Source organism: Chanodichthys erythropterus, chromosome 11 (assembly GCF_024489055.1).
Source record: "Chanodichthys erythropterus isolate Z2021 chromosome 11, ASM2448905v1, whole genome shotgun sequence".
Classification (NCBI taxonomy): domain Eukaryota; kingdom Metazoa; phylum Chordata; class Actinopteri; order Cypriniformes; family Xenocyprididae; genus Chanodichthys; species Chanodichthys erythropterus.
In genome coordinates, this window is record NC_090231.1 from 30,751,981 (window position 1) to 30,779,071 (window position 27,091).

Consider the following 27,091-nt stretch of genomic DNA (forward strand, 5'->3'; position numbering starts at 1 on the left):
TTGTGCAGTTTGTCGAAATGTGCAAGTATATCTGTTTGCATAGCATGACCAATTTTTCATTTAATTTAGCTTGAAGTTCATAATTATAAGATAAAAACATCACAACTTTTAGTAAACAGTGTATGTGCCACCTGAGACCAGGTTAAGAGCAAAGTGGCTCTGCAACTGATTCTGTAACTGCAGCTTGCTAAATAACAGCCAAACTAATCAAACATGTTGAGTATTCAATGAAAGTTATGCGTTAATGTGTAGATTAGTTGACATCAAGTAAATAAAGACCACAGGAAATGTGAACATGGCGTTTTTACGCCCACATGCGTCAAAGAAAACATTCTTGTTTGGCGGTGTGAATTCCTTGTAACTGATATAAACCTGCTTTGTCCACACTTTTATGTTTTGTGTTTTTTCTCTATATTGTCTGATATTGTTTTTTTGCTAACAACAGTGCAAAATGGGACCAGATCAGGTTACAAGCGGAAAACAAATGATCATATAGGTGTATTGTTTATCATTGTGTGTGTGTGCGTGTGCGTGTTTTTGTGACATATCAGGACACACAATTAGGTATTACAAGGAGAGGGTGACTTACGAGGACATTACCCCATGTCTCCATTTTTCAAAAGGCTTATAAATCATACAGAATGAGGTTTTTTTTTGTTTTTTTTTGAGAAAGTAAAAATGCAGAGTTTCCTTTGATGGTTAGGTTTAGGGGTAGGGTTGGTGTAGGGCGATAGAAAATACGGTTTGTACAGTATAAAAACCATTACGCCTATGGAATGTCCCCACAATTCACAAAAACAAACGTGTGTGTATTTGTGTGTTTTTATGTGTATATATCCTACAGGAAAATTGAGTATATATATATATATATATATATATATATATATATATATATATATATAACTGTAAAAAAAAAAATGTGATTTGTTATCACAACTTTTTCTTTTGTCAAATCAACTTTTAATGAAAGTTAATGTGCTTCAGATAACAAAATATTTTAAGTTTAAGTTTCTGTTGATTAAACCAGTTTCTCCATTGTATTGGCTCAAATGTTTAATTTCAGTGAACTCAAAATTCTACAGGCAACAGGTAACTTTTTAAAGTCAAACCAACAGTATTTTTTACAGTGAATGTATAATATGTATAATATAAAATGTATATAAAAAAAGTTTCTCTCTCATCTATGAGACCTGCTTATCCTGAATGGACTTTGACATTATCTTCATGTCACTTTAGAGCACTTCAGTGATTCAAACATCATAGGATAACAATGGTGAGTCATCATAGGATAACAATGGTGAGTATTCTGATTAAATATTATTGGTCATTACTTATATAACACATAACACTTTTCTTGTGTTAAATTAAATTAGGTAGCTACATTGAAGACTGAAATTTGTGCTGTGTATTATTTTGTGAGTATGTTTCCATGGGAGAGAAATTTGCACATGAATTCATGTTTGAGTGAGTGTGATGACAGATTAAAATTAGTTTATTTTTTGTGTGTAGACTATATTTTATTTACATAAATGATGCCGTCATCACTCTAATTTAAAGATTTTGGAAAATAATAGGCTACTGTATCTCTGCAGTGGAAATCAGTGTAGAGTGACACTCCTGTACACAAGTATTGAAATGAAATTCTTTAAAGGCACAATATGTAAGATTTTTGCACTAAAATGTCCTAAAACCACTAGCACAGTGTTATATATTTTGTTCAGTTGTGTACTTACATTATCCCAAATGTTTCCAACAATGTTTAAATTTTAACCAATGTAACAGTCCGTTTCATTGGCGTCTGTCAATGACGTATCCTTGTTACCCTCAATTTCCTGTCCTACTACCTTAAAAACCATGGAAACACCAAAGACGCTTTAATCTATTATGCATTTTATTAAACAGGTGAGCAACTGTTTTGATACCTTTATCAAGAGAAAATTAATCCCTGTTATATTGCTCAACAAAGTTAGTCTTATCTTATTGTTTGAATCTCATTTTCTTTGCCGCAAGTAACATGTTTGTGCCTCACTGACAATGCTATTTTGTCAAGTGGCTGACAGCATAATGCGAAAGAGCTTTATTTGTAATAACAGTAATACAGCATTTTCTCCCATATTTTTTTTAAAATTGCATGCCAAGCAAAATAAGTCCATCCAGCTTTTATTAATATATTCTAATATCGATCTATCAGCAGTGTGCTGATTTTAAGTGTCTCATAGCAGCCACCAAGAGAACGCACAGTGTAACGTTAACATAACTTTCAACACACTCAAATGTATTTTTAGTATGATTGTTTTGACCAAGTAAAACATTACCCCACAATTTTAATTAATCAAATAAAGTGAACTGAGTGAGCAGTAATTCAGCACTTAAATATTGAATTGCTTCAATAGAATGAAACAAAATAATGTGAATTTATATGATTAAACGAAACCTTAATTACATAAACATAAAAACAAGGAGCGGCAGTGGCCGACAAGAACGTAAAATGTACTCAGCCCCATCCCTGCTTAACGTTAATAAAACTTTAATACATTAGCTCACCCATGAACACGATTTCTGCCGGAGTCCCGTTGGATTGCTTTCCATCGGTTGGCTGTGGAGGTGAAGACGATAACTCCCATGATTCCACGCTCATTGCACAGCGTCATCAAGCTACTCCTTTGTTTTTAATAAGCGCCCTTTAGCAGTGAAAATTATTACATATTGTGCCTTGAACACAACCCAAATCTTCAAGAATACATAAAGACATATAGTTGGGTGTAATATCCAGCAACACATTGACAATCTGGAAGAAAAAAGAAGAAATATTTAATTTCTGCAATATTTAGATCAAAAATCTGACAGACATGTTAACTCCTCTGAATAAATGGCCAGATGTTTTGGCTTTCAGTGAAGCACAACATGCTCTTTGCTACAGTTCACATGATCAAGTTTTTCATAAACTTCTGCAGTTCATAGGCTACAGCGTGTGTTCTGCTGTCATTAAAGCAATGTAGAGCATAACAAATAATGAAATTTGGTTTATTGTAAATTGCATTTACAATAAAATGCACTGAAACACGTGGTCTTTAAAAGAGGACGGCTGATTCAGCTGCAGCTATAGAAACTACAAGACCCATAAGCCCACTAAGTTTGTGTATGTGTGTGCGTGAGTGATTGAGGGCCGGGCGCGTGTGCGCGCTCTTGTGTTGTCTGCCGACTCGCCTGACGTCACCGCTGGAACTGCCCTGTCACGCGCTGTTAGTAAAAGTTGGGATAGGAGCTCGAGCCTCGAAACGGAGAGCAGCAGCGAATTTACGGACGAACTCGATCAACGGTCGTGCTGACGCACAGCGCTCACCCCCCTTCACGCCACGGGCAAAAAGTTGAAGCCGCTGCGAGTTCGCTGAATCTCCGCAGAAGGTCGAGCAGTTTGGATTACTCTGAGGGAGAAGCAATAATATTTTCTGCCCGAACTTAGATAAGTACAGCAGGGAAAGTTCAAAAGTTTTGTCTTTAGAATTAGTCAATGTAGTGAGTTTATTAAAGAGTCGGCGTACATAGACGGGGTGAGCCCGAGCTGTCAAACCCGATGACTACTGCAAACTGCCCCGGGAATGAAGAGCTGGACTTCAGACTGATCTTCGGGGAGGACGGGCAGCAGCCGCCGCTAGGCCCCGCAGGTCAGTGCCTTTACCTCGGGATACTCTCACACACTCCTTAATGAATCATGCATCGAAAAAGTGAGGAGAAATTGTAAACACGCTATCAAAAGCAGCAGAGCCGCGCCGTTTAAACGACAACACTCGCCGGCTTTTCGCTTTACACCAGCAGCTGCAGTTTTGTTTAGTTTGTGTGTGTGTGTGTGTGTGTGTGTGGTTGTAAATTCAGCCAATGAAAATGAGAAGCGGCAAGTTTATGCGGCTGAATGAACTAATATATAACCAACAAGCACCTGGACAGTCTTTCCTGAAGACTTTAAGCGGCTCAAAAACCTAGTTAGCTGCCTACCTAGACAGCCTTTTTGATCAACATATGTGCGTTGAAGTGGTTTGAAACAGAGCCACCATGAATCTGACAGCTGCTGCACAGTGAAATGCTATAAAAGTTTGTGTTATCACTCGCCTTTAGTTAGAACACATGGTAAAAGTTCCAACCCATACATTTCCACTTATACTGAACTTACACTGTTTCATTTCTCCATTTTACTATTATTTACATCAATACATCAACCGTAGCTAGTTCTGTCTCCGACTCTTCAGGTAATACACATTTTATTAAAATGTATGATTATAGAAATAAAGAATAAAAAAAAGTATGATTATATAAATGATTCCCCATCCCAGTTCAAAGGGAAGTCTATCAGTTTTTCCTTTTCCAGAATATAAACATGCTTTGTGTGTAGTCCATTTGATGACAATTTTTATGTTCGTCCCTAAAATCATAAAACTGCTAAATTTAATATACTCTTTGCAGAAGTATTCTTGCTTTTTCTACATAATCTACATAGGTTTCAACTACTGTAGCTATTAAATTATTTAAGCAACACTGCATGGCAATCACATTATAAGATTAGACGTAAGTGTTGCTGTAAAATTTTTTTTTTTTTTTTTTAAAATGATAGTTAACTCTTAAAACGTTAATAATATTTTTTAAATATCTCAGCAAGTGTTTCCAATAATGTAATAATTTAATTGATACCAAGGTTTTGATTATTTGATAATCACTTTTTTTCTCCTGCCCTCATTGTTTTGTGAAAAATTTGTAATGTCAGATGTATAATCAGCAATGCAGATTGTCTCCAGTTTGCAACCACCAGGCATTGTGTGTGTGTGTGTGTGTGTGTGTGTGTGTGTGTGTGTGTGTGTGTGTGTGTGTGTGTGTGTGTGTGTGTGTGTGTGTGTGTGTGTGTAATTGCCTAATGAAAAAACATGTGTGAGAAGTAGCAACCCTATCAGCCTCTGTCAGTGTGCTCGAGTGTGTCGTGAAGGAAAGAGATTTGGGTATAGTGAAAGCAGAATGCCTGTGTGTGGGTGGACCCCTGTGTGTTTTTGTTTAAGTTTTGCATGTTTTTGTGAAAAGTATTGCATGATCAGTAAATTGCATATGGAGATTTCATACATTACCTAGGCAAAAGAGGACTGAGCATTTTTTCGTGTTTTAAAAGAGCAGTCGCTCTTTTTATGTTTTTGTTATTATGTAAAATACTGTACTATTGTGTTTTGAGCAGTAACGTTGCTACTTCTTAAACTACAGGAATCAGCGGAAACATCACACTGTTGTGCTTTTGTTGATGCATACAGAGATTTTTATGGAAATTGACAGAAGAAAAGAGAAAACCCTTCATTTGAGACAGAAGTTAGGAGGATGTATTTGAATTCAATGTTGGGGGGGGGGGGTCTTTGTGTTGAAGTTTGTTGTCCTGTATAATTTGGCCCGTAGGATTTGTACTCTAATACATACACAGGTGGGCGTTAGGAGAAAATTATAAATTAGAATTGGTAGCGTGCTGTTTTTTTATTTATTTATTTATTTTTTTTTTTTATTTCAGCTACCGTATGTAGTGCAACTTTATCTTTAAGAAGAATAGAGTATTAAGAAGAATTTCAAACTGATTTAGCAGAGAACAGGAACTTAAATTTCTATCTTGCCCAGTTGTTTTGCATACCACTGACTATAGGAAAAATGTAATGGTTAAATTTTGGTTGAAAATACTAGCCTAATTTTTTTCTCTGTTAGGAATGTGTCATATCTGAATAAAACCATTATTTAATTTAAGTAAAAACATTAGTTTTAAGTTGTTGAACAGGTTTTATCCCAAGGTATGTTGGTGTCCGCTCATGCAAGAAGTCATCAGGATTTTAATGCAGCTAAAGGGCAGGGGTGTTACTATACACGCACTCATCTGTGTTTTCTGTACCTCTGGTTGTTTTTAGACAAAGATAACTGCATTTTTCCTCTTGTATTTGTTACTAAAGTGGAGTCAGTTGAATTTAGATCAGGACTTGTAAAATGTCAAAATATAATCACATCCTATTATATTTTGATGACTTTTCAAGTCATTTTTTTGTTGTTGTTGGCTTCTATGTTTGTTTGTTTTTATCATTAACTCATTTTAATTACCAAAAAGGGTAATTCTGAAACTTTATAAAACAGATTACAGATTACAGCCATTGGAAGGTGAAATGCTGATCTTTAGGCATTCACACCTTTACAGTTTCACTTGGGCAAGCAGTAATTTATGCAGATTTATTTTTAAAATATGAATATTAAAGGTTTATGAATTTTAGGATGCCCATTTTCAATGTAATTATGGTAATTCACCTAAAATGCTATACAGTTAGAGATAGAAGAGAAAAATGAACAAGTGTAAAATTAATTAAACAACAAAGATGAGAATACAAATCTGCATATGCCTGATGTAACGGGAGTGCTGACATTCAGGAGGTGTGTGCCGCTTAAGAGACCGTTTTAGTGCACATGCTCTCAGTCTCATTCAGAATCAGTCACTCATCATAGCGCTAGTCTCTAGTCAGTAACACCATCCATTAACACATTTGTCAGATTTAACCATACAACACTGTTGAGAAAACTGGTAATACAAAATATTTAATGACTATAAACCAACATTTGTCCCAAAATAGCTTAATTTAGGCTGTATCTGCAACCATGTTACCCATTCTGTCACATTTTTAAACATTTTCATTTATTTTCAAATGTTATCTATTTTGTCTATTTAATTATTATATTTATGTAATGTTTTTTTTTTGTTGTTGTTAAAAATAATCAGACAACTTAAGCAAATACAGTACAGTTGCCAAATTTTGTTAACAGAGTTAATCACACTCAATAAAGCTCTGGTTCTGTTAGTTCTCAATGTTGTTTAATCCAAAGTGAAATCTCACAGGAGGACTATCTGCTCGTTTGGTTAATCTGTGAATATTTGCATAGAGGCCATTGTCACCTTGAATGACCCACACCAGGCAACTTTCTATTTGAACATTTCTGTGCATTTTTGTCCTGTTAAGGAACATAACTAGACGTGACATGGCAATACATTTATTATTGGGAACAGAGTAGTAGAAACCATACAAATTTAATTTAATATTCAATTAATAAATTATTTAAGTTATTTATTTTTATTTGTTTGTTATTAATTATTTAAAATTTATTTGCATCTATTTTATAACTTTCTCTCCACAATTAAAGCCTTTTTTTTTTTTTTTTTTTTTTTTTAAATAATTGTCATTGTATAAAAAAAAAGAAAAAAAGATTTTCACAAAATGACCAGGAATATTATATTACCGAATCCAAACCATAATCTCTTGATGTTTAGTGAATCTCTTGTTTGGACATTATAAAGTATCAGAACAGAACACAATTAATCATATTTATGAAAACTGTCTGTTTTGCTTGCTACTATTCTGTTATGTTATCTTTAATTCTTAGGGTGTTCTCACATTAGGCACGGTTGACTTGAACTGAGCCCGAGCGCGATTGTCCCCCCTCCCCACTCGAAGACGAGAATATTTTATGTGCGGCAAAAAACAAAATAAAGACTTTTTAAGAATATCTAGTGATGGCCAATTTCAAAACACTGCTTCGAAGCGTTACAAATCTTTTGTGTCTAATCAGTGATTTGGATCGCATATCAAACCGCCAAACTGCTGAAATCCCCTGACTTTGGTGCTCTGAATCACTGATTCGATTCGTAAAGCTCCAAAGCTTCATGAAGCAGTGTTTTGAAAATTGGCCATCACTATATATTGTTAAAAAGTCATTATTTTGTTTTTTTTGGCACACAAAAAATATTCTTATCGCTTTATAATATTAAGGTAGAGCCACTGTACTCACATGAACTGATTTAAATATGTTTTTAGTACCTTTATGGATTTTGCGTTTTTATGGAGTACCTTTGTGTTCCGAAGATGAACGAAGGTCTTACAGGTGTAGAACGACATGAGGGTGAGTAATAAATTACATTATTTTCATTTTTGGGTGAACTAACCCTTTAACGTTCCAGACCGGAGCACGCTTACATCATATACGATGTAACTTTTTGTATTGAAGAAAACAGGAAGAAATGCACTTTCGCTAAGATACTGTCTAATAGATTTATCATTATTGCAGCACTGCGTTTTCACTTGCATGTATCAGAGGATTATTACGAAGGAAGCTGACGTTAATGGAGGAATTTGCAGCTTTACTCGCAAACTACAATTCCTGTTCATCAGTAAGTGGATAACCAGACCCATTATAAACCCAAATACACTCTAATTAATTACATGAATTGAAAAGTATACTAACAAAGTAGTAATAAAGATGTTTGCCGTCGTAAAGATGACGAATAGTGCACACAAAAGTAGTAGCTGTTCTGTGCTCCGGCAAGGTTAGTGCGCACAATGCATGCGAACCGTGTTCGAGCCCACCTCTTCCAAGCGGGCCAGGGATGGCTAAACGGCTACTTATCCCGGACAAGTGTTAATGTCGAGCTCTGGATAATGATGAATATTAACATAATAATGAATGAATCAGGATTTACCTCAGAATGTGGTTAGCTAACTCTCTCAAGACAAAGTTAACAGTTCTTCCACTTAGTATTCTTCAGTGATTTTTCCGTATTTATAAATCTTTCCATATTTTTTGACCTGGGAGCGACGTGAGCTTAACCAGTGAAATTCACTGCAAGGTGGAATTTGCACTGAATAGCAAGAAAATGGCATTTCAGGAGATAAGCAGTTAATAAGATATATGAGATCGCTAAACCGGGCTGTCCATAACTTCCCAACCAGACCTCACTACCCCCTCCTACCCTGTGAATCTTGAGCTTATAAAACAGCGATAGAGTAGAACTTTCCCATGTGCTGCACTGGGACGGCTCGCAGAAGAGCTCGCAGGGGATACCCACTTATATCTTTGAGCAGGGGTTCAAACTCCGGTCCGAATGCCACTGGCCACGCGCTCTGGTCTCCTCTCTCACGGAGCATATTCATTTTTATTGCATATTTTATAATTTGTTCTAATATCAACTAGAAACAGTGTTTAATTTACAAACTTTTATTTTGAAATGTAAGTCAATGACAATTGGATAAAGCCAGAGCCAATAGTGAAAGCCTTAGCTCTTGGAGAACCCATCCCCTTTTGGAGGTTCTGCTGACTTTTGGAGTTGGTATTTCCTAGTAACTCAAAATGATCACTCGTCAAGTGCCTCGAAGTATGGCTCGCTGCATTCTGTAGTGGACATCTAACTCCGCCCACATCCAAGTGTGACGTCAGAAGCCATGCCCATTATTTGTATGTAGGTTTTCAATTGAAAGGGTTTTAGGTGTTTGATTGTGTTTCAGACATAAGGGTAGGTTTTAGGTGGGTTTCAGTGCGTTCTGTCATAAAAATACAAATATAAGTAAATGATGAAGAATTAGGTGTGAGGATTAATTCTTCCTGATGGTCAAAGTTAATGAGGAAGCACTTTTTTTTTTTTTTTCCCTAAACCACTTCACCAGAAATCCTGCCCTGCAGCTAATTTCATTGGTTAAGGTTACAGTGACGGTAAGTTTAAAGGTGCTATATGTAAGATTTTCACTTTAATAAAGCAAAAAATACCCCAATATGTTTGCAGATATTTAGGAAACATGCTAAGTTCACCTACTTGTTTCTCAGAAAAACAATGCTACAGCCAGATATTCTGCTTTGAAATGTGCGTTCCGTGTCGGAATGTCTGTCTTTGTTTTGGTCTATGCGAAACCACGTGCTGCCTGTTTATCCAGTAGCATTTCGACATCACAGGTTGCCAGCTGGCGGAAAACACCATGTATTGCAGCCATGGAAACCAGCAAACAAACTGGGTCAGAGAATCGCAGATTCTACCTGACCTAAAAAGCCTCTGCATCCATCTAAAAATCTCTGTGAACGACAGCATATTAAAACGCAGATAAATCAACTCATCAACTTACAGTGTAAGTCTTCTCGGCTTTCATTGTCAATTGCGCTCTCTCTTGTTGCGTGTCCTCAAGCTGGCACCCGTGTGTTTGAAGGAGGGGGCGGGGCAAACAATATTTTGAATTTGGACTGCAGTACCTATTTCGACCACTGGGTGTCATTCCTACATACCTCCACCTTTAAGGATCAGTGTAGGCAATCAGTACTGTGATTGACATGACTAAAAAAATCTTAAGAATCGGCTGTAGGGCAGCATAGACATGGCTTCTGACGTCGCACTTGGATGTGGGCCGGGTTGGATGTCCTCCACAGGCTGCAGTGAGACGCTTCTCAGCGCCAAGCTTGTGATCCATGATCTGGATGGTAAGTTTAGGGGCCGTTCACATGTCGCGTCTTAAAACGCGTGGAAAGCGCGGCCGCACCACTTGTTCTCCTGCGCATGTTCTCCCGTGGCATCTGTCTTTGCAATGCAACCATGAACTGTGCTCTCCATGATGATGAGGAAGTTTCAGTAAAGGGTAAATTGATTTCTAGCCCTTGCATTAGCTCTACTACTAGATATATTTATGGAGATGAGAAATAAAAACCCACCCTGTACAGCTATGATCAGCTGTTCAGCTGACCTTTCGATGTTTTGTTATGGAAAGGCTGAAGCTCATCAGTTAGTTCTTGTCACATGACCTGTGGTGTGCTTGCGGCATTCTGAAAACTTGAGAATTTTTCATCTCGCTGTGCCGAAAATGTGCGTTGCACCACATGGTTCTATGAACTTTTTTTATTTCCTTTCTTTTTTCTATCCAAAGCTATAGAAGCAATATTAAAAGCTCAATTGGGCTCTCCTTTCCCGCGGTTTCTTCATTCCAATCACACAATTCCGGACCATTGGACAAATCGGACTGACTGCTCTGTGTTTAGTGCAAAAGCTTGTGCGATTGCTGCCAGCTCGCCATGCAGTACAGTTGTGCCATGTACCAGCTGCTTTGATGTGATTATCAGGTCAACGGACTTGTAACGTGAGCAATGGCTTACAACCTCCTGAGTGTCCAAACTCGCACAGTGTGCGCCTGCATTCACCCAGATTGCAAATCGGGGCAATAATCTGAGCAAAATAATGTAGTGTATTCCAGCCTTAAATAAGATAATAATAAACATAAATCTAGTATTTTATGCCTTTAGAATGAAGGCTTTGTTAGACAGAGTTTGAGTGGCCTCTTCCATTGTAGAGGTGGCAGTAGTAGGGCAGAAGGTGCTCTCTCAGGGCTGGGTAAAGTCAGATAGTGTGTAGCTGCCTGGCGTAATGCCCAGACACAGCATGTGGTCTTCAGATGGCAGTGGAATTCAAGGGGAGGGGCACAAGACCCTCCTGCCTTGACAGAAACAGAAAAAGGGGTTGAGTCTTTCTCTTTCTCTTCACTTTCTCTTCTGTCTCTTCATCTTTGCCATCAGTAGTTGGCTGTAATTGTGTGTGTGTTTTTTTTTCTCTTTTATGATAAACCTTTGCGTCAATCTTCTTACAGTCATCAGGCTCTGAAAAAAACAGGTTGACAGAGTGCATGAGTACCAGTCTAGAGGTATTTTAGGAGTGGGTAGCTAAATGTCGGTGAAGAAAAAGCAGGGCGTGCAGTGTTTAGCGTCTGTGCTAGCCTGCATCTGCTCATCTGGCTGGCTGGCTGGCTGTCTCAGTCGTGGGAAAGACTGAAATTACATCGCTCTCAGGGTGGGTTATTTTAAGCCACAGCAAAAGTGGTAGAGGGCAGACTGCAGGTTCGCTAGTCCCGTCAGAGGAGAACTCCCCCCTCGGCCAGCAAGTGCCACCGGACAAATCGCCACACCTTTCAGCCCTGCACCGCCTCGTGCTGTGTGTGCCGAGCAGCAGAGAAGTGTTAAAATGCTGTGCGCTACATCCGCAGGTGAGGCCGCAGACTCAGGTGTATCATTGATGCTTGTTGGTCAGGGGGCGAGTAATGGGGTGTAGCTCAGCCTGGCAGTTTTATTTAGACCACAACAGTGTAACTGCAAGCCTTTAATATTGTAGGGCGTTACCATGAAATCTCTTGTGACATTAAAACAATTTTAAACATTGAGTGGGAAAAAATTAATTGAAAAATGTTTTTTGCTGCTTCCTAAAGCAAGCATTACTGTTTTTTATTTTTTTTTGTCATAGGTGTAGGTTTTTTCCCTAAACCAGTACACCTCATTTTAAGTGTTACTTTTCAGTGCATGACTCGTTCCACATCACTGTGCTACGGAAATTGATACCAAATTTGTGCATCTTTTTTTGGAGAATGTGCCATTACTCTTCTAGACTATTGGACTGAAGAATTTTACCAGGCAAATGTTAAAAAATTATGGGGAAAAACTCCTATAGACTTGCATTGAAGGAGAGAACTATGCCTTATGCAGGGTGTAGTGTCTTTCTGACTTAGTAAGAAATCACCTAGTAACCACCCTAGCAACTGCATAGCAACACCCTAGCAATTCACAACACCCTAACATTGTGGCTGCGAATATTCAGCAGAAATGGTTTATAAAACTCTTAATAGCATAAACATGCAAGAGTTTATGTTAATGAAGTGCATTTTCTATATACATTCATATTCACTCAATTCTGTCCCAGGTTTTAAGCAGGCTAACACTGCTGACTCATTTTTGCCTCTGCAGCACTGTGTTAACATGTAACATAAAGGTGTGAATGATCTGATTGCAGGCGATCCATCGCAGAGGAGCCATGGAGATTTTATGGATATTGTAGCTTCAGAAGGTTGTTCAACTTCAGCATGAAAATCTACATGGAAGTTAATGTTTTGTTTTGTTTTTTTCACCAAATTTCAGTCATTAGCCTTTTAATACAATTTTTCAAAGAAGTGATCTTGTTTGTCAGCAGGTAACCTTCAACAGCCATGCTAGCTCGTCCCTGTTGGGTTAAAGTCATCTAAAACACAAAAGATGTTTTGCAGAATGTTGGTAACCAAACAGATTTGGTTAACATTGACTTCCATTGACCAAAAACAAAACACTGAGACATTTCTCATAGTATCTTCATTAGCTCTACAGAATAAAGAATTTAGTAATACAGGTTTGGAGCATCATGAGGTGGGCTCCCAAGGCCTTACCAGTGACCAATAAGTTTCTCATCTCCAATTCAGTCTTTTATTTACAGTATAACAAATATGATCTGGTTAAAATACTTTCTCTTCTTTTCCTTTTCCTCTGGAAAAGCATGTATTGCTAGTGCTAGCAGGGTGCTGATCATCATCTGTAGTGGTTACATTCATGTGGCGCTGCTGTTCTTATTTTGGGCTTCATGTTGATTTGCTGCCAGAATGTGGTGTTGTAATACATGACAGTGAATCAGCTTTACATGCATTCAGGGGACTTGATACTAATCGTAAGGGCCATCAACATTTCAAGCTCATGCCTTACAAGTTGTTTCCTGAGCTTTGTTTGGGGCAGTTAGCTTAGCTCCAGCACAAGGACTATGTGTACCAGTGAATCACCTGACTCATTTGGAGTCAGAGAAGGGTTTTTTTTTTTTTTTTTTTGTTACAAGATCTAAACGATGTGTGTGAGGGGGTCGGTACTGTGGTGGGTGTGAGGGGGCTTGTTTCCTCGGGTGAGGCACGAGCAGATATGTATGGCATTTGTCTAGTTTAAATTTAGTGTAACTAAAACCAGCAACATTCATTGGATGCTAATACAGAGGGAACGTTTCTGAAGTGTCAAGAGATTGGTCATAGTAAGATGTAGAGAGATGGGAGCTTGCTGGATCAGACACAGGTGCTAGCTTATTTTACATTTCAAATGGGATGTCATAGAGGCACCTTTGGCAACATCCTTTAGCTTTAAAAAAAAACAAGATGGCTTGTGTTTTACTTTACCAAGAATAATTATTTTAACTTTAAATTTACTGTTGAAGTACATTACTGTTCAAACGTTTTCATAAGTTTTTTACTTTTATTCAGCAAGGGTGCATTAATTTGATTAAAAGTGACCAGTAAATGTTTTGACATTTTTACCAAAGACTTCTATTCCAAATAAATGTTGTTGTTTTTTTTTTGTTTTTGTTTTTTTACTTTAAATCAGGGGTGGGGAACGTTGATCCTGGAGGGAAAAAAGCACTCATCTGCCTGTAACTTTAGTAATCTTGAAGACCTTGATTAGCTTCAGGTTTGTTTAATTAGGGTTGGAGCTAAATTCTGCAGGACAATGGCCCTTCAGGATCAACTTTCCCCACCCCTGCTTTAAATTCATCAAAAAGTCCTGAAAAAAAAAAAAAAAAAAATCCACAACTGTTTTCAACATGAGTAATAATACTAATAAAATTTTATTCAGTAGCAAATCAGTATATTATGATTTCTGAAGGATCATTTAACACTGAAGAATGGTTTAATGACTGCTGAAAATTCAGCTTTGCCATCACAGGAATAAATGACATTTTCAAATATATTAAAATAGAAATTTTAATATATTTATTATATTAAAATTTATTTTAAATTGTAATAACATTTTGCAGTATCACTGTAGTTTTACTTTATTTTAAGAGACTTCTTTAAAAAGAAATCTTCAAAAAAAAAACAACAAAAAAAAAACACACATTTGAACGGTAGTGTATATTAATTCAAACTTCCAAATTCTTTTTTACATATTGTACATTTTTTTTTAATATTTACAATAAAATGACTTGTATTGACTTACGTTAACACTTTACAATAAGGTCCCATTTGTTATATTCTTACAGCATTTATGAACCTTTCTTAATGTTAGTTAATGAATGATTAGCGTCGCACACCTGTAGGTGATAGATAGGTGCGTAGGAAAGAAGACTAATAAAGTCAAAATATGAAAAAACAAAAAAATGAATCCCGCACACTATCAACTTGCAAAACAATAAGAAAGACACTTTATTAGCAACGTTTCGATCGTAAGATCTTCATCAGGCATAAAATTATTCCTGATGAAGATCTTACGATCGAAACGTTGCTAATAAAGTGTCTTTCTTATTGTTTTGCAAGTTGATAGTGTGCGGGATTCATTTTTTTGTTTTTTCTTAATGTTAGTTAATAAAAATGTTAATGTTTGTTCACTAATGTTAACAGATGCAACGTTTAATCTTAAATATGTATTAGTAATAAATGCAGAGGTTAACATGAACTAAGATGAATAAATGCAGCTGTATAAGTATTGTTCATTGTTAGCATTACTTCACTGAATCAGTCAACTAACTGATGAAACCTTATTGTAAAGTCTTACCAATTTTACATATTTACATTTGCTTAATCAATTAAATAATATCTTCAAATAATTATTGTAGTAAAATTTGGAACTAGAAACAGCTTCAGTCTGAAGATAAAGCATTATCAATAAAATGAACTTGAAAGTGAATTTCTAAATATCTGGTTATAAGGCTGTAAGGCAAACTTGTCAAATGAAGGTCTCATTTTTTAATTTTCCAGTTGGTTACACCACAATTTTCAGAGAACTGAATCAACAACCCTTGATTTTCTACCCATGGCAGCTCTCAACACTCTGGAGAGAATTTGGGTTTGTTCATACAGGACACACTCTTAGAGTGCACCTGAATGGAACAGAAGAGATGTGTTTTTTTCTAAAGTAAGTGTTATTAATTAGTACTTTAGTATTGTATTGTTTATTTATCTCATGGGTACTCAAATTCACATTTATATCTAATGATCTGTAAGCACAAACTTGGATTTAAGATGAATGGGATTCTGAGGCTAGATTATTTGATCGTCCAGTCTTTCCATCCCTCACACATGTTTGCGTTGTACCTAAGGTCCCTCATTCTCCCCTGAGTCATTGTTTCACTTCCTTTGTTTAGTCCCTAAGGCACTGTTACACAATTTACCCTCGGGCCGTTGTGTTATTAAAAGTTTGTCTGACAGCTGGATTGGTTGTGTGTGTGTGTGTGTGTGTGTGTGTGCATCTTGTATGTGGTTGTGGCGTATCACAGATGAAGCTCTGAGACTTTTGGCGGCTAAGATGGTGTGTATTTTGATTCACCTCAGCAAATATACTTTCAGTCATGTAAATGGCGGTGTCCTCTGCTTAAAAGATGTAGTTTAGACCAGTGGTTCCAAAAGTGGGAAAAAAAAAAGAAAAGGAAAAAAAAATGTAATGATTAGAAATAGGATGTTTTATGAATAATTGTAACAAAATACTAAAAATAGTAGTTAAATTAAAAACAAAAACCATGCAAATAAAAAAAAGCCATCAACCTTTTGATTTTCCTTCCCCTCGACCATGACTCCTGAGGTGATTACGACAGATTAACGACATATTAGCATCAGCATCAGTTGCAGCACGTCAATTTACAGCACAATGTTAAACATTCAGACATATGCACATAGGTAATTCTTCAGGCTTTAAGCTTTGGATATTATTTTTGTCGAAATGAAACATTGGTTAAAGTATTAGTTCACTTTCAAATAAAATTTTTCTGATAATTTACTCACCCCCATGTCATCCAAGATGCTCATGTCTTTCTTTCTTCAGTCGAAAAGAAATTAAGGTTTTTGATGAAAACATTCCAGGATTATTCTCCTTATAATGGAATTCAAGTGGCCTCCAAACGGGCCTTCAAACGTTGAAGGTCAAAATAATAGTTTTAGTGCAGCTTCAAAGGGCTTTAAACGATACCAGACGAGGAATAAGGGTCTTATCTAGTGAAACGATCGGTCATTTTCGGAAAAAATGCAAATGTATATGCTTTATATAAACAAATGATCGCCTTCCAAGTGCTTCCGCCAAAACCGCACTTTCGTATTCTTCAAAAAGCTTACGCTGTATGTCCTACGCCTTCCCTATTCAACTTACGGAATGAACGCAGCACCAGTTCCAATTTTTTCTTTAAGTAGAATCCTTTAATATCGACCAAAGACAACACAGGGATGAGAGCAGAGAAGCACCACCGTCAGGAGACATAATGGATAGCACTTGTCTCTTCCTGAAGGTGGAAACATAAACATAAAGCTTATGTTTAAATATTTTGCCACTTGTGTGAGCAAGTATATAAAATATATAAATCAATATATAAATCTAAAGTATTATATAGTGTATATAAAGGAGTGAACTGAATAAAACATAAATGTAGTTTAAACATGACATCTATGAAATATAGTGTATACAAAGAGAATCGCAATGCTGACAAGCCATGTTCAGCAACAACTTTTGGATTTGAAATAAAAATAAGTAAATGTTGTGTTTGTGATGGTGAAATTACTAGTTTTTCATGTCAATAGGACATTTTTATTTCAATGCGAACAGTGCGCTATCGTTTTAATTCAGCGCAGTGCAGCACAGAAAAAATAGACTGCGTAAATGATTGCTACACTGCTGCAGACATACGGCTCCTGGAACGCACTGCAGGACTGCATCCATGTGCAGTGTGAATGCCCTAATTCGTTAATATGGGCACGGGAAAAAAAAAAAAAGCACCACATACGCACTGCAAACAGAGTATGTGTGAAAAAGGCGTTAGTGCGTGTGCGCCATTGCGCACAACCTTTGTATACTTTAACCACCTCTGAGGACACTGGCATCGTTATTTTGGGGGTCGTGGGCTGAAAAGTTTGGGAACCCCTGGTTTAGACCACAAAAATTTAAAGGGCAAAGTAAAATGCTAAAACCAGTTAGCTTAATTGGCATACCTCTTTGCACTGCTGTTTCTCAGTTTATCATTCCTTTTTTCTTTATCTCTTTTTTTTTGGGGCTTTTTTAGCTGCAGTGAAACCAAAATGGTTCCTCAAATAGTGGACAAAATAACATAATGATCGGCTAGGGAAATATGCAGGTACATGGTCATATAATGATGCCAGAGTTGTCCTTCAGCTGTCTGTCAGCTCAAATGCTTTTGAATTCTTTTTGCTATGTTGACCACTTTGAACTCGGGTGAAATCAGCATCCGTTCAGACACAATACTAACAGGCAAAAACACTGTTTATGATTCCTAAAGAGAGGCATGGGTTTTTATTTACATTTCTGGGTATTGTAAGCTGGTCTGTAATGTGAACTGTAATTGGCCAGACGCAAGATCTGAAACCAACTCTATTGCTTTGGCTGTTTCGGCAGTGATTGACAAGGTTGGAACTAAATGAACCTGAGGCGTTCCCTCTGCCGGCTGAGCTTTGTTTATCCTGTAATGTTATCACAGCATGAGATGGTTTAATTAGGGAGCTTTATTTAGAAAGCAAACATACGTTCATGTTGGCTTAGGCTGCCATCACCTAGCACAGCGGACATCCGCAGCTTGTTGGTGATGTAACTGGCTACAGAACTGTGGCTACAGTAGTGACTCGCCTGCACAGGGAGGATGCAAAAAGCTAGAAAATGTTGCTAAAACAAAGAAACAGATGTTTCTTTAGAGTAATCTTCCTTGAAAGAATAGATAAGACTTTTCATTCTTTTCAGTTCCTTTTATGTAATATTGTAGAATTCTGGAATTTTTTTTGTTTTTTTTTTTGAAGAGCCTACATTATTAAAGGTAGAAAGGTTCGGGGTTTAACATTAAGATTTAACATTATTAACTAGGGCTGTCACTAACGATTATTTTGGTAATTGAGAAATAAAAATAGACCTTAGTGAACAATAACCATGAACAATAACCATTAAAATGACTTAAATATGTAGTTATAATAACAATAAGGCAATAATAATTGGTTCAAATAAGGTATCAAAAGCAAATAATATTGTTTTGTTGAACAACACTGTTAAAACAAATATTGCAATGTAAATAATAATAAAGTAAACATAATCAACTTCTGTACATTATATATTATAACAGATGCCTGAAGAGGGCACCAACTGCCTGGTTACTGTTGTTGTTACACATACAGAATGATCAAATCCTTGTTTAATATTGGCCAAACAGCAGAACAAATGTCCTCTTAATCTTTAATATTTCTTTATGATAGAAATGCTACAGCCACTGTAAACAAGAACGTGTGGACATCAAAACATGCAAACTTTACACGTTCCCAAATGTACAATATTGGAAACACAAACAACACATGCAAAAACTGAGTTTGTGTGGAGCAGCATTTACTGTGAACAGAGCAGCTCTGAGCAACACGTAACCTGCACGCATGTAAATAATTTCACCCTGTTATTTAACTGAATCGCAGTCTTTGTGATTTCACAATATAGTGTTTCCCATACATTGATTATATTGCTGTCAAACGCTGTCAAACACACTAAAATCAAAAGTGCGATAAGGCTTTGTGTCCTTATTAAATCGCAAAAGACCGTCTGTTTGAGCCAACATTTCGCTCACTCGATCAGCACGTGATCAGTGCCGCATCTCAGTTCACAGTGAATGAATTCAGTCAACTCCATCTCTGCATGTGCTCAGTTTAGCATGCATTTGGGAATGTAGTGGGCACCATTTATGCATTATTTTCACATTTGCATAGTAGACGATTACAGCATTTCACTTGATTTGTAATGAGACGCGTTTGTAAACTTGTTTCCCGCCAAAATAAAAATGAATTATGAAAGTTTCATTTATTTTTCAGTGCTTTCACTTGTTTTACAATATATGGCTATTACTGTTACTTCCTAAAGCAATGGTTTAGTTTGTAACATAACAACAACAACAAACTATTTGCTACTCTAGAAATCATTTTTAGAGGCTACCCAAAAATAACCAGTGTAGGGTTGCAACTAACAGTTATTTTTATTATAAATTCATCTGTTGAATGTTTTTAATTAACCAGATAATAGAAATGTAAATTGTGTGAATTCATTGCCACAAACAAACCAATTAACAAAAACAGCCTAGAACAGTATTCCTCTTACAACTCAGCCTGATTGACTGAGCATCCACCGTCGACTAATGAGACTCTCATATGTGCACACACTCATATGCAAGCTTAGACAAAGGCAGAGACGTTCAATCACGCACACACACAATCTCGCTGCGTGTCTCTTTGTGTTCTTAAGCGGCTACAGTTGTGCGCTACAGGGATGTTGATGCTACAGGTGTGAGCTGCTCTGTGTGGCTTGCGTCAGAGATTCAGTGTTTAGAAGTGACGGCACTCTGCCAATAGTTCTTAGAAACCGGCAGTGTTAGGAGGGAGCTTGTTCAGTCAAGCGAAAGCTCTTATTTAAAGTCTTTATCATTCAGTTTTTAAATTTATAATGATTTATTTAGATAGGCCATTTTTACAATATAGACTGATGTTTGATCTGTAAGAGAAACCTTCCATTCATGCGAGTGTGTTCTACATATATAGGGAATTCCGGATTAGGTTACACGATCTTTCTATGCACGATATGCACTCAGGTCAGAACATTGTGTAAGCAGTTCAGGAATTGACCCTCTAATAGGAGAGTTCACGCAGACTATCAGTACAGTGGATAAAATTCAAATTAAGGTATTTCATGTCTGAGATCAATGTGCTTTTGACATTTTCAAAATGATTGAAATGATTTTCACAAAAGCATCAGCAAAACAAATGACTCAGGAGAGAAGCTGGGGAAAACAAAACATCACGTGCAAGTAGGAAAATTGTGTGATGCAAGACTTGAAAATGCAGGACGCTCTCAAATTAATCTTGAGTGTTTAAATGTTATTACACCCTCAAAAGACCTGTTTTCCTACAGTGAGTTCTTAATAAATCAAAATGATTACCTGAAGTGAGTGTTTGTAGGTAAGTGCATTCCTCATCCAATTTATTACCTAGATGTCATTGCTACATCGAAGTCAGAGCACAGCACAGGTAATTACAGTTTAGGGCTTTACATACTTTAAATAGTTAACCCTGGGTCATAGACCCTTTTACTGTTTGTACACAATGATGACGTAGCAACGTATGCGCGCGCATTTTGGCAACGGAAGCGGCGTTGTTCCCCATAGGTTCTAACGTGTTAGCAACTCCGAAAGTGATATATCTACAGCTTCGCGAGCGGATTAAGCAACACAGACAGATAAAGTTATTTTAAAAAGTTGACTTTATCAAATGGTATCCGGCTATCCGTGTAGTCGAGTGGATAGAAGACGTTAGCAGATGGCCAAATACAGTGGCCAGATATATATACATAAACCAGGGCTCTCAAGTTTTAAAGACCGGCAAGAATAACAAATATCCAACATGACATGATTTTTAAAGTGACCAATAACATCGACGATGTAATACACAATAATTTATTTAGTGCTAGTAAAATTATTAAGCCTATTTGGAGAGAGAGATGTTTAATGTGACAAAATGTCAGTCATCGTGTGATAACGAAAATATAACTAACGTTAGGTCTAGACTACTGAGCAGGTGTTTTCAGTGAACAGGCTGTAAAACTGTTGACTAAGTTCAGACACTCATGAAAAACTGATGCTGATTATCTGGGAAACATTCTCTAACAGCAGTCAAGTTGTCATTGTTTGTGTCAAACAAGCTGTGAATTTGTTGTAACATTAAAATAGGAGATCATGACTTATTCTGTGCTCAAAGTTGATGCTCAGCGCTCCAGTGTTTTCCTCTGTGGTTGAACGAGGATGATGGTGAACAATTCCAGGATATGCTTTTTTTTTTTTCATTGGTTGTTGCGTTAAATCTTACCCAGATACAATAGTGCTATTTTCTGATTGGCTACTGTGTAGCCTCTTCCTTTTTTTGATTGGCTGATAAGTGGCAGGCTACTCCAGAGGAGGCGCGCTTGATTCCTGCCCGGCGCAGCAGCATATTAAATATATGAAAAATAGATTTTCTGCGTGAGAAATACAATGTGTGGCGGGAGTGCGTGACAAAAGACCGAAATGAGTGACTGTCACGCTCAGTGCGTTACACTTGAGAGCCCTGAAAAACTTTCAGAGTTGCTAACACGTTAAAACCAATAGGCAACAACACCACTTCCGTTGCCAAAATGCGCGCACAACTATTTGATCACGTGGGCTGTAAAAGGGTCTATTCTAAACCCTGGTTAAATGGATTTCTGTTTTTTTTTGTTTCTCGTTTAACACTTATCACTCAGGGTTAACAATTAGTCCTGGGTATTCATAAACTGACTTTTCACACTGTACATTCCTAAACTTTGGATTAACGTCCTTAATTGCATATTTGCAGTGACATTGACTGGACAAACTCAACACATAACCTGTTAACATAAAAGTTCTAGCATTGCATATCCGACTGTACTATCAAGTTTTTCCTGAATGGACTTTTTGGGCTATAAATGTAAAAATGAAATGTCTCTTCTTCACTCCAACGGACTCAGATCACTGTTTATACAACCACATGTTATTTCTGTGATTGTCCAAAGCATGTGATTATGAGGCATGTGATTGTCTGTCTGTTGCAAAGCATCTAGCCTTAACATTCTTCTAACACCACATCATTTCACACTGTAAAAGTATGACACCACAATGCGGGGTTAACTCCAAAAAAGTGGCCCTAGCGCAGGGTTTCATAACCCTGAGTGAAAAGTAGTGCTAACCCTGTTTTTAAATTACAAGTATGAAATGTTGAAAGTGTGGTTTAGAAAAACGTGCTGCGTAACACACGAAAATAAACCTCATTGGTTACTGTAACACAGTTCGTAAATACGGGAAGAAGGGGCGGGAACCGGCGAACATTAAACAAAACTTTACTTCAAAATAAACAAATACAAAATTAAAGTAATGCCGGCAGACCCATGTGGACGTCTGCCGGCCACACAAACATAATAAAACATAAAAAAAAAAGTCCAGGCCTGGTCCTCTCTCGTCCATCAATGTCGTCGCTCCTCCTTTTATGCTCCCGGAGCTCCTCCGTGAGAGACTCAAGGCTCGTTAACTCTCGCGCCACCGGCCTCGCGCCGTTCCCTCACGGCTCTCGCCCGCCCTGGTCGCCACAGTTACGCAGCATGTTCCTGGAACAGGTTTGTTCTTGTGTGTCATTCAGGTTAGGTTGAGCTTCTGCTTATGTTGTTCGCTGATCAATGTGTACATGCGAGTAAAAGCCTAAATTAAATCTGTTCATCATGAAAAGCGATCGGATCTCTTCAGAAAATTTGGACTAATCCTCTTGATTCTTATGGATTAGTTTTACGATCTCGTTATGAACTTTTTGAAATCCAAGTCGTCAAAGTGGTCGTTGCACGGACCGACAGACATCTCTCAGATTTCATCAAAAATATCTTCATTTGGTTTCTGAAGATGAACGAAAGTCTTCCAAGTTTGGAATGACATGAGGGTGAGTAATTAATGACAGAATTGTCATTTTGGGGTGGACTAACCCTATAAAGATTGTTGTAGCATCTGCCCAAATCTTTCGTCAGTGGTGGACAAATTAATACAGTTGCATTGTGACATGTGTTAAGTACTGTTCTGCCTTCGTAGCAGGTGAAGGAGAAGATAATTGAATTATGTGGACATCATTACTAAAAGAGTTAAGGGCTTGAGTTTTTCATAAATTTTACTTCCTGTTTTCAGTTCTCACCCTGCAGGCATTTGGGGAATCAAAGCAATTAGACTTTGTGTGTGTTTGCATGCTGACAAGATTTCCCTCACAATCCTTTATGGTCTCCGCAGCGCCTGATCCGATATTGATGTGGTAAACCCCCTCAACATCCACACAAACACACAGACACACTGCTCCAGGTAGGGACAGTTGGTCTCACCTCTGGGTGACTTTATTGGTGAAAGCCTGTGTATTAGTAGTGTCACAGACTGGGCAAGGCATTGAGTGCACTGCAGCGATTTCCCACTATTATTAGCTTAGGAACAGCAAAGCCTCTTAGGGCTCTTTATTTAACCAGATAGCCAGTCTGATGTGGATCTGAACAGTGTCTGATATAAGCAAGCAACACTGGGAATCCTTTCCTCATACTGCAAGTTTGGTTGTACTTTCCTCATCATAGATTATTACTGACCCAGGTTCTGTGACCCCACTCTGATGGGGTTGGAGCTGGATAAAAGGTTTCTATGAACCTCAACCACCCGTCATACTGTTTAAGTGCTAAATTAGAGTTGTTGTAACTATACTGCATGCATGCCATATTAGTCACGATACTACAGTTTTGCTGTTTCACCATACGTTAAGGTAGCAGGAACTAATTGTGTGTGTGTGTGTGTTCTTGTATATGGTTTATGAGGACACAAATGTGTACAATGACATGGCACTTCATGCACTTCCTGTGTCCTCGTAAACCTAATGGCTTAAAAAACATGCTAAATGGTGTTTTTGAAATTCAAAAAATGCAGACAATTTCCTGTGATGAGTAGGTTAAGGGGTAGGGGTAGTGTAGGGGATAGAATATACAGTTTGTACAGTATAAAAGCCAATTATGTCTATGGAGAGTTAACTTTCCCATTCATCAAATAACCCTGAAAAATGTATTATGGTTTTCACAGAAATATTAAGCAGCTGTTTTAAACATTGGATTTATTCCTGTGATGGAAAATATGTATTATTATCAGAGCACTTGCACTAATAACTGTGCAGTTTTCCACACTTTTCCACTTTTGGATGATGCAGATGTCACATACAGTATTTAGCTTTATCATGTGAGCTGAGGACCAGTGGATGGGAGGCCTGGGAGGTCTTTTGGGGGAACAAGCTGTTCTTATAGTTGTGTTGCTCATCACTCATTTTCTGTTATTTTGTTCTCTCTTTCTCTCATGCTATCATTCTGTTATGTATAATGCATTATAAAGTACATTATGAATTTATAATGCATTATGTCTCTTCATAAATAATTGTAACAAGTTAAAATGCATTATAATATTCTTGTTGTATCTAAAATTGGATGCTTGTCATGTGTTTTACTTGTCGTGTTTTACTGCATTATACTTTCTAAAGGTGTGTTCAATGAATAGATAAATATTATAATGTATTATTACTGTGGTTATAATTATTCACAAGATCATACAATGCTCTACGTCAATGCATTAAGGTTGAACCACTGTAGTCACATGGACTATTTTAACAATGTCTTTATTACTTTTGTGGACCTTGAATGCAGTAATTACATTGCTTTCTATGAGGTATAAAAAAAACCTTGTATTTCATCAAAAATATCTTAAAGGGGTGGTTCACTGTTTTTTTTTTTCTAGGCTTGATTGTGCTTATGGGGCGCAGTTTAACATGTCTTAATGCTTCGTTTTTTTTTTTTAAAAATGCCATATTTTTCATATATTTTACCTTTATTCTACACTGCTGTTTCCCTTCTCCTAAAAATGCCCTGTTGAGTTCCTGGTTCTATGAAGCCCCTCCCTCAGAAATGTGCATTGGACTGACATTTGTTAGCTGGCCCTGTATATTGTCATTTGCTGTCCGGAATACGTTGTCACGATTCACATTGTCCGAAAACGCCATGCCCCTTACCATTATCTTTAGTTAGTGTGTAATGTTGCTGGTTGAGCATAAACAGTATCTGCAAAGTTACAGCGCTGAAAGTCCAATACAAACTGAGATATTGTCTTTTAAAGTTATGGCAGTTTACTGCCTACAAAAACAACCTGTTTTGGACTACATGTCGGGTTGGTGACATCATAAACCCTCAAATCATGCCCCTGGGATTGCGCAACAAAGTGGGCGAGGCCATGTGGTGCAGCATGTGGAAACTAAGAGTTGTTTACACCGGACGCGAGCGTCGCAGCACGGGGCAACCCGTCAAAAGATAATAGAACCCATTATAATCTGTGATATTTTCTACACTGGATGCGCCGCTGAATACAGCTTCCAGAATTTACACGAGTTCAATGCTGGATGGCTATTACTGAATGCACAAAGGCTTTTACTGAAAGAAGCAGTTCCCACTTTAAAAGCAGAAGCTGCTGTTTATTGGCTTCAAATTGTAAGTACATTTTATTGTTTGTACATGTCTTTTAAACCTATAGTTCTGTTGCTATTTTTGGTTGCATCAAGGACATATACAAAGAGCAACTCGTTTTTGCTTCGCTAGCCAGTTAGCTAAATTCTAGTGCATACTTCAACAAATGCCAACAAACTTCTGTGTTCATAGACACAGTTGTTCATGCTATAAATTAAACGCTACCTTTACAAAAATGCGACTACTCAGTTATGTATTTGGCTACAGTAAAGCTTTAATCAGGATAAAACTGTTTATTGAAAGCTAACAAACAGCAGTGACAGCATATCTAAACACCTTGACACAAATACAAAGTGAAAAACCATTCATAAACGTCCTTTAAAAGCCGCGATTGCAATTGACCCTCTGGGTCTGGGTCTAATTCGGGCTCAATTTGATACAGCAATATAGACACTAATATTTATATTTGGAATGAAGCAACGGATGGTAAGGGGCGTGTCGTTTCCGGACGCTTCAGTGAATCACGATACACTGGGCCAGTAACCAACCTGCTAACCAATCTGAGCACTTTGCGTATTTCGGAGGGAGCAGCTTCATGGAAGCAGGAAGTCAAATGAGCCGTTCATATGACAGTGGAAACAGAGGTGTAGAATAAACGTAAAATATATGAAAAATACAGCGTTTTCAAAAAACCAAAGCATTAAGACATGTTAAACTGTGCCCCAAGAACACAATAAAGTCTAGAAAAAAACACTTAACCACCCCTTTAAACATAAATTTTAAACATTGTTCCCGAAGTCCAGTGTCCCTAGGAAGAAGACTTACGTGAAATGGCCTCGCCCACTTTGTTGTGTGTTCCCGTGGACAGGGTTTATGATGTCACCAACCCGGGAAGAAGCTTGTTGTAGTCCAAACCGGTCATTTTTATAGGCATTAAACTGCCATAACTTTAAAAGACAGTATCTCTGTTTACTGTAACTTTGCAGATACTGTTTATGCTCAAGCAGCAACATTGCACACTAACTAAAGTTTAAAAAAATGAAATCGCAATGAACCACCCCTTTTAATTTGTGTTCTGAAGATGAATGAAGGTCGACAGTGATGTGACTATTGAAAGGACTGAATGACTACAAATTTTTGATGAAACAGGAACCGGTGAAAGCCAAATGATCCAGCACACTGTGGTTTGTTTTAGTGGCTGAATCACTTACAACCAAATAAAAATTAATTTCTGTCTATTATGTATTGAAGCATACCCAGAGCATTACCTCACCTGACCAGAAATACAGTACATGTCTCAAGCATCTCTTTAGATGTTGGACCTGAGTCTTATTTCAGACTCAAACCATCATCCTTCTTTTCCACTGCTCCCAATGCTCAAAGCTTTTAGTGCCTTTTTCTTCTTTAT

General features: G+C 37.4%; 1 protein-coding gene across 3 annotated transcripts in view; it reads left to right on the forward strand.

Moving 5' to 3' along the window:
* Positions 1-3,233: 3,233 nt before the first annotated feature.
* The window catches only part of nfatc3a (nuclear factor of activated T cells 3a), a 79,956-nt gene continuing 56,098 nt past the window's right edge, over positions 3,234-27,091 (forward strand). Inside the window, exons 1-2 of one of the 3 annotated variants that reach the window (XM_067402320.1) lie at positions 3,234-3,665; positions 12,629-12,682. In XM_067402320.1, coding sequence (XP_067258421.1) covers positions 3,575-3,665; positions 12,629-12,682 — 145 coding nt within the window. In that variant the 5' untranslated portion in view covers positions 3,234-3,574. Of the gene's footprint in view, positions 3,666-7,837; positions 8,216-12,628; positions 12,683-27,091 lie in introns of those variants that run through there. The other 2 variants (XM_067402321.1, XM_067402322.1) reach the window with 2 other exon arrangements.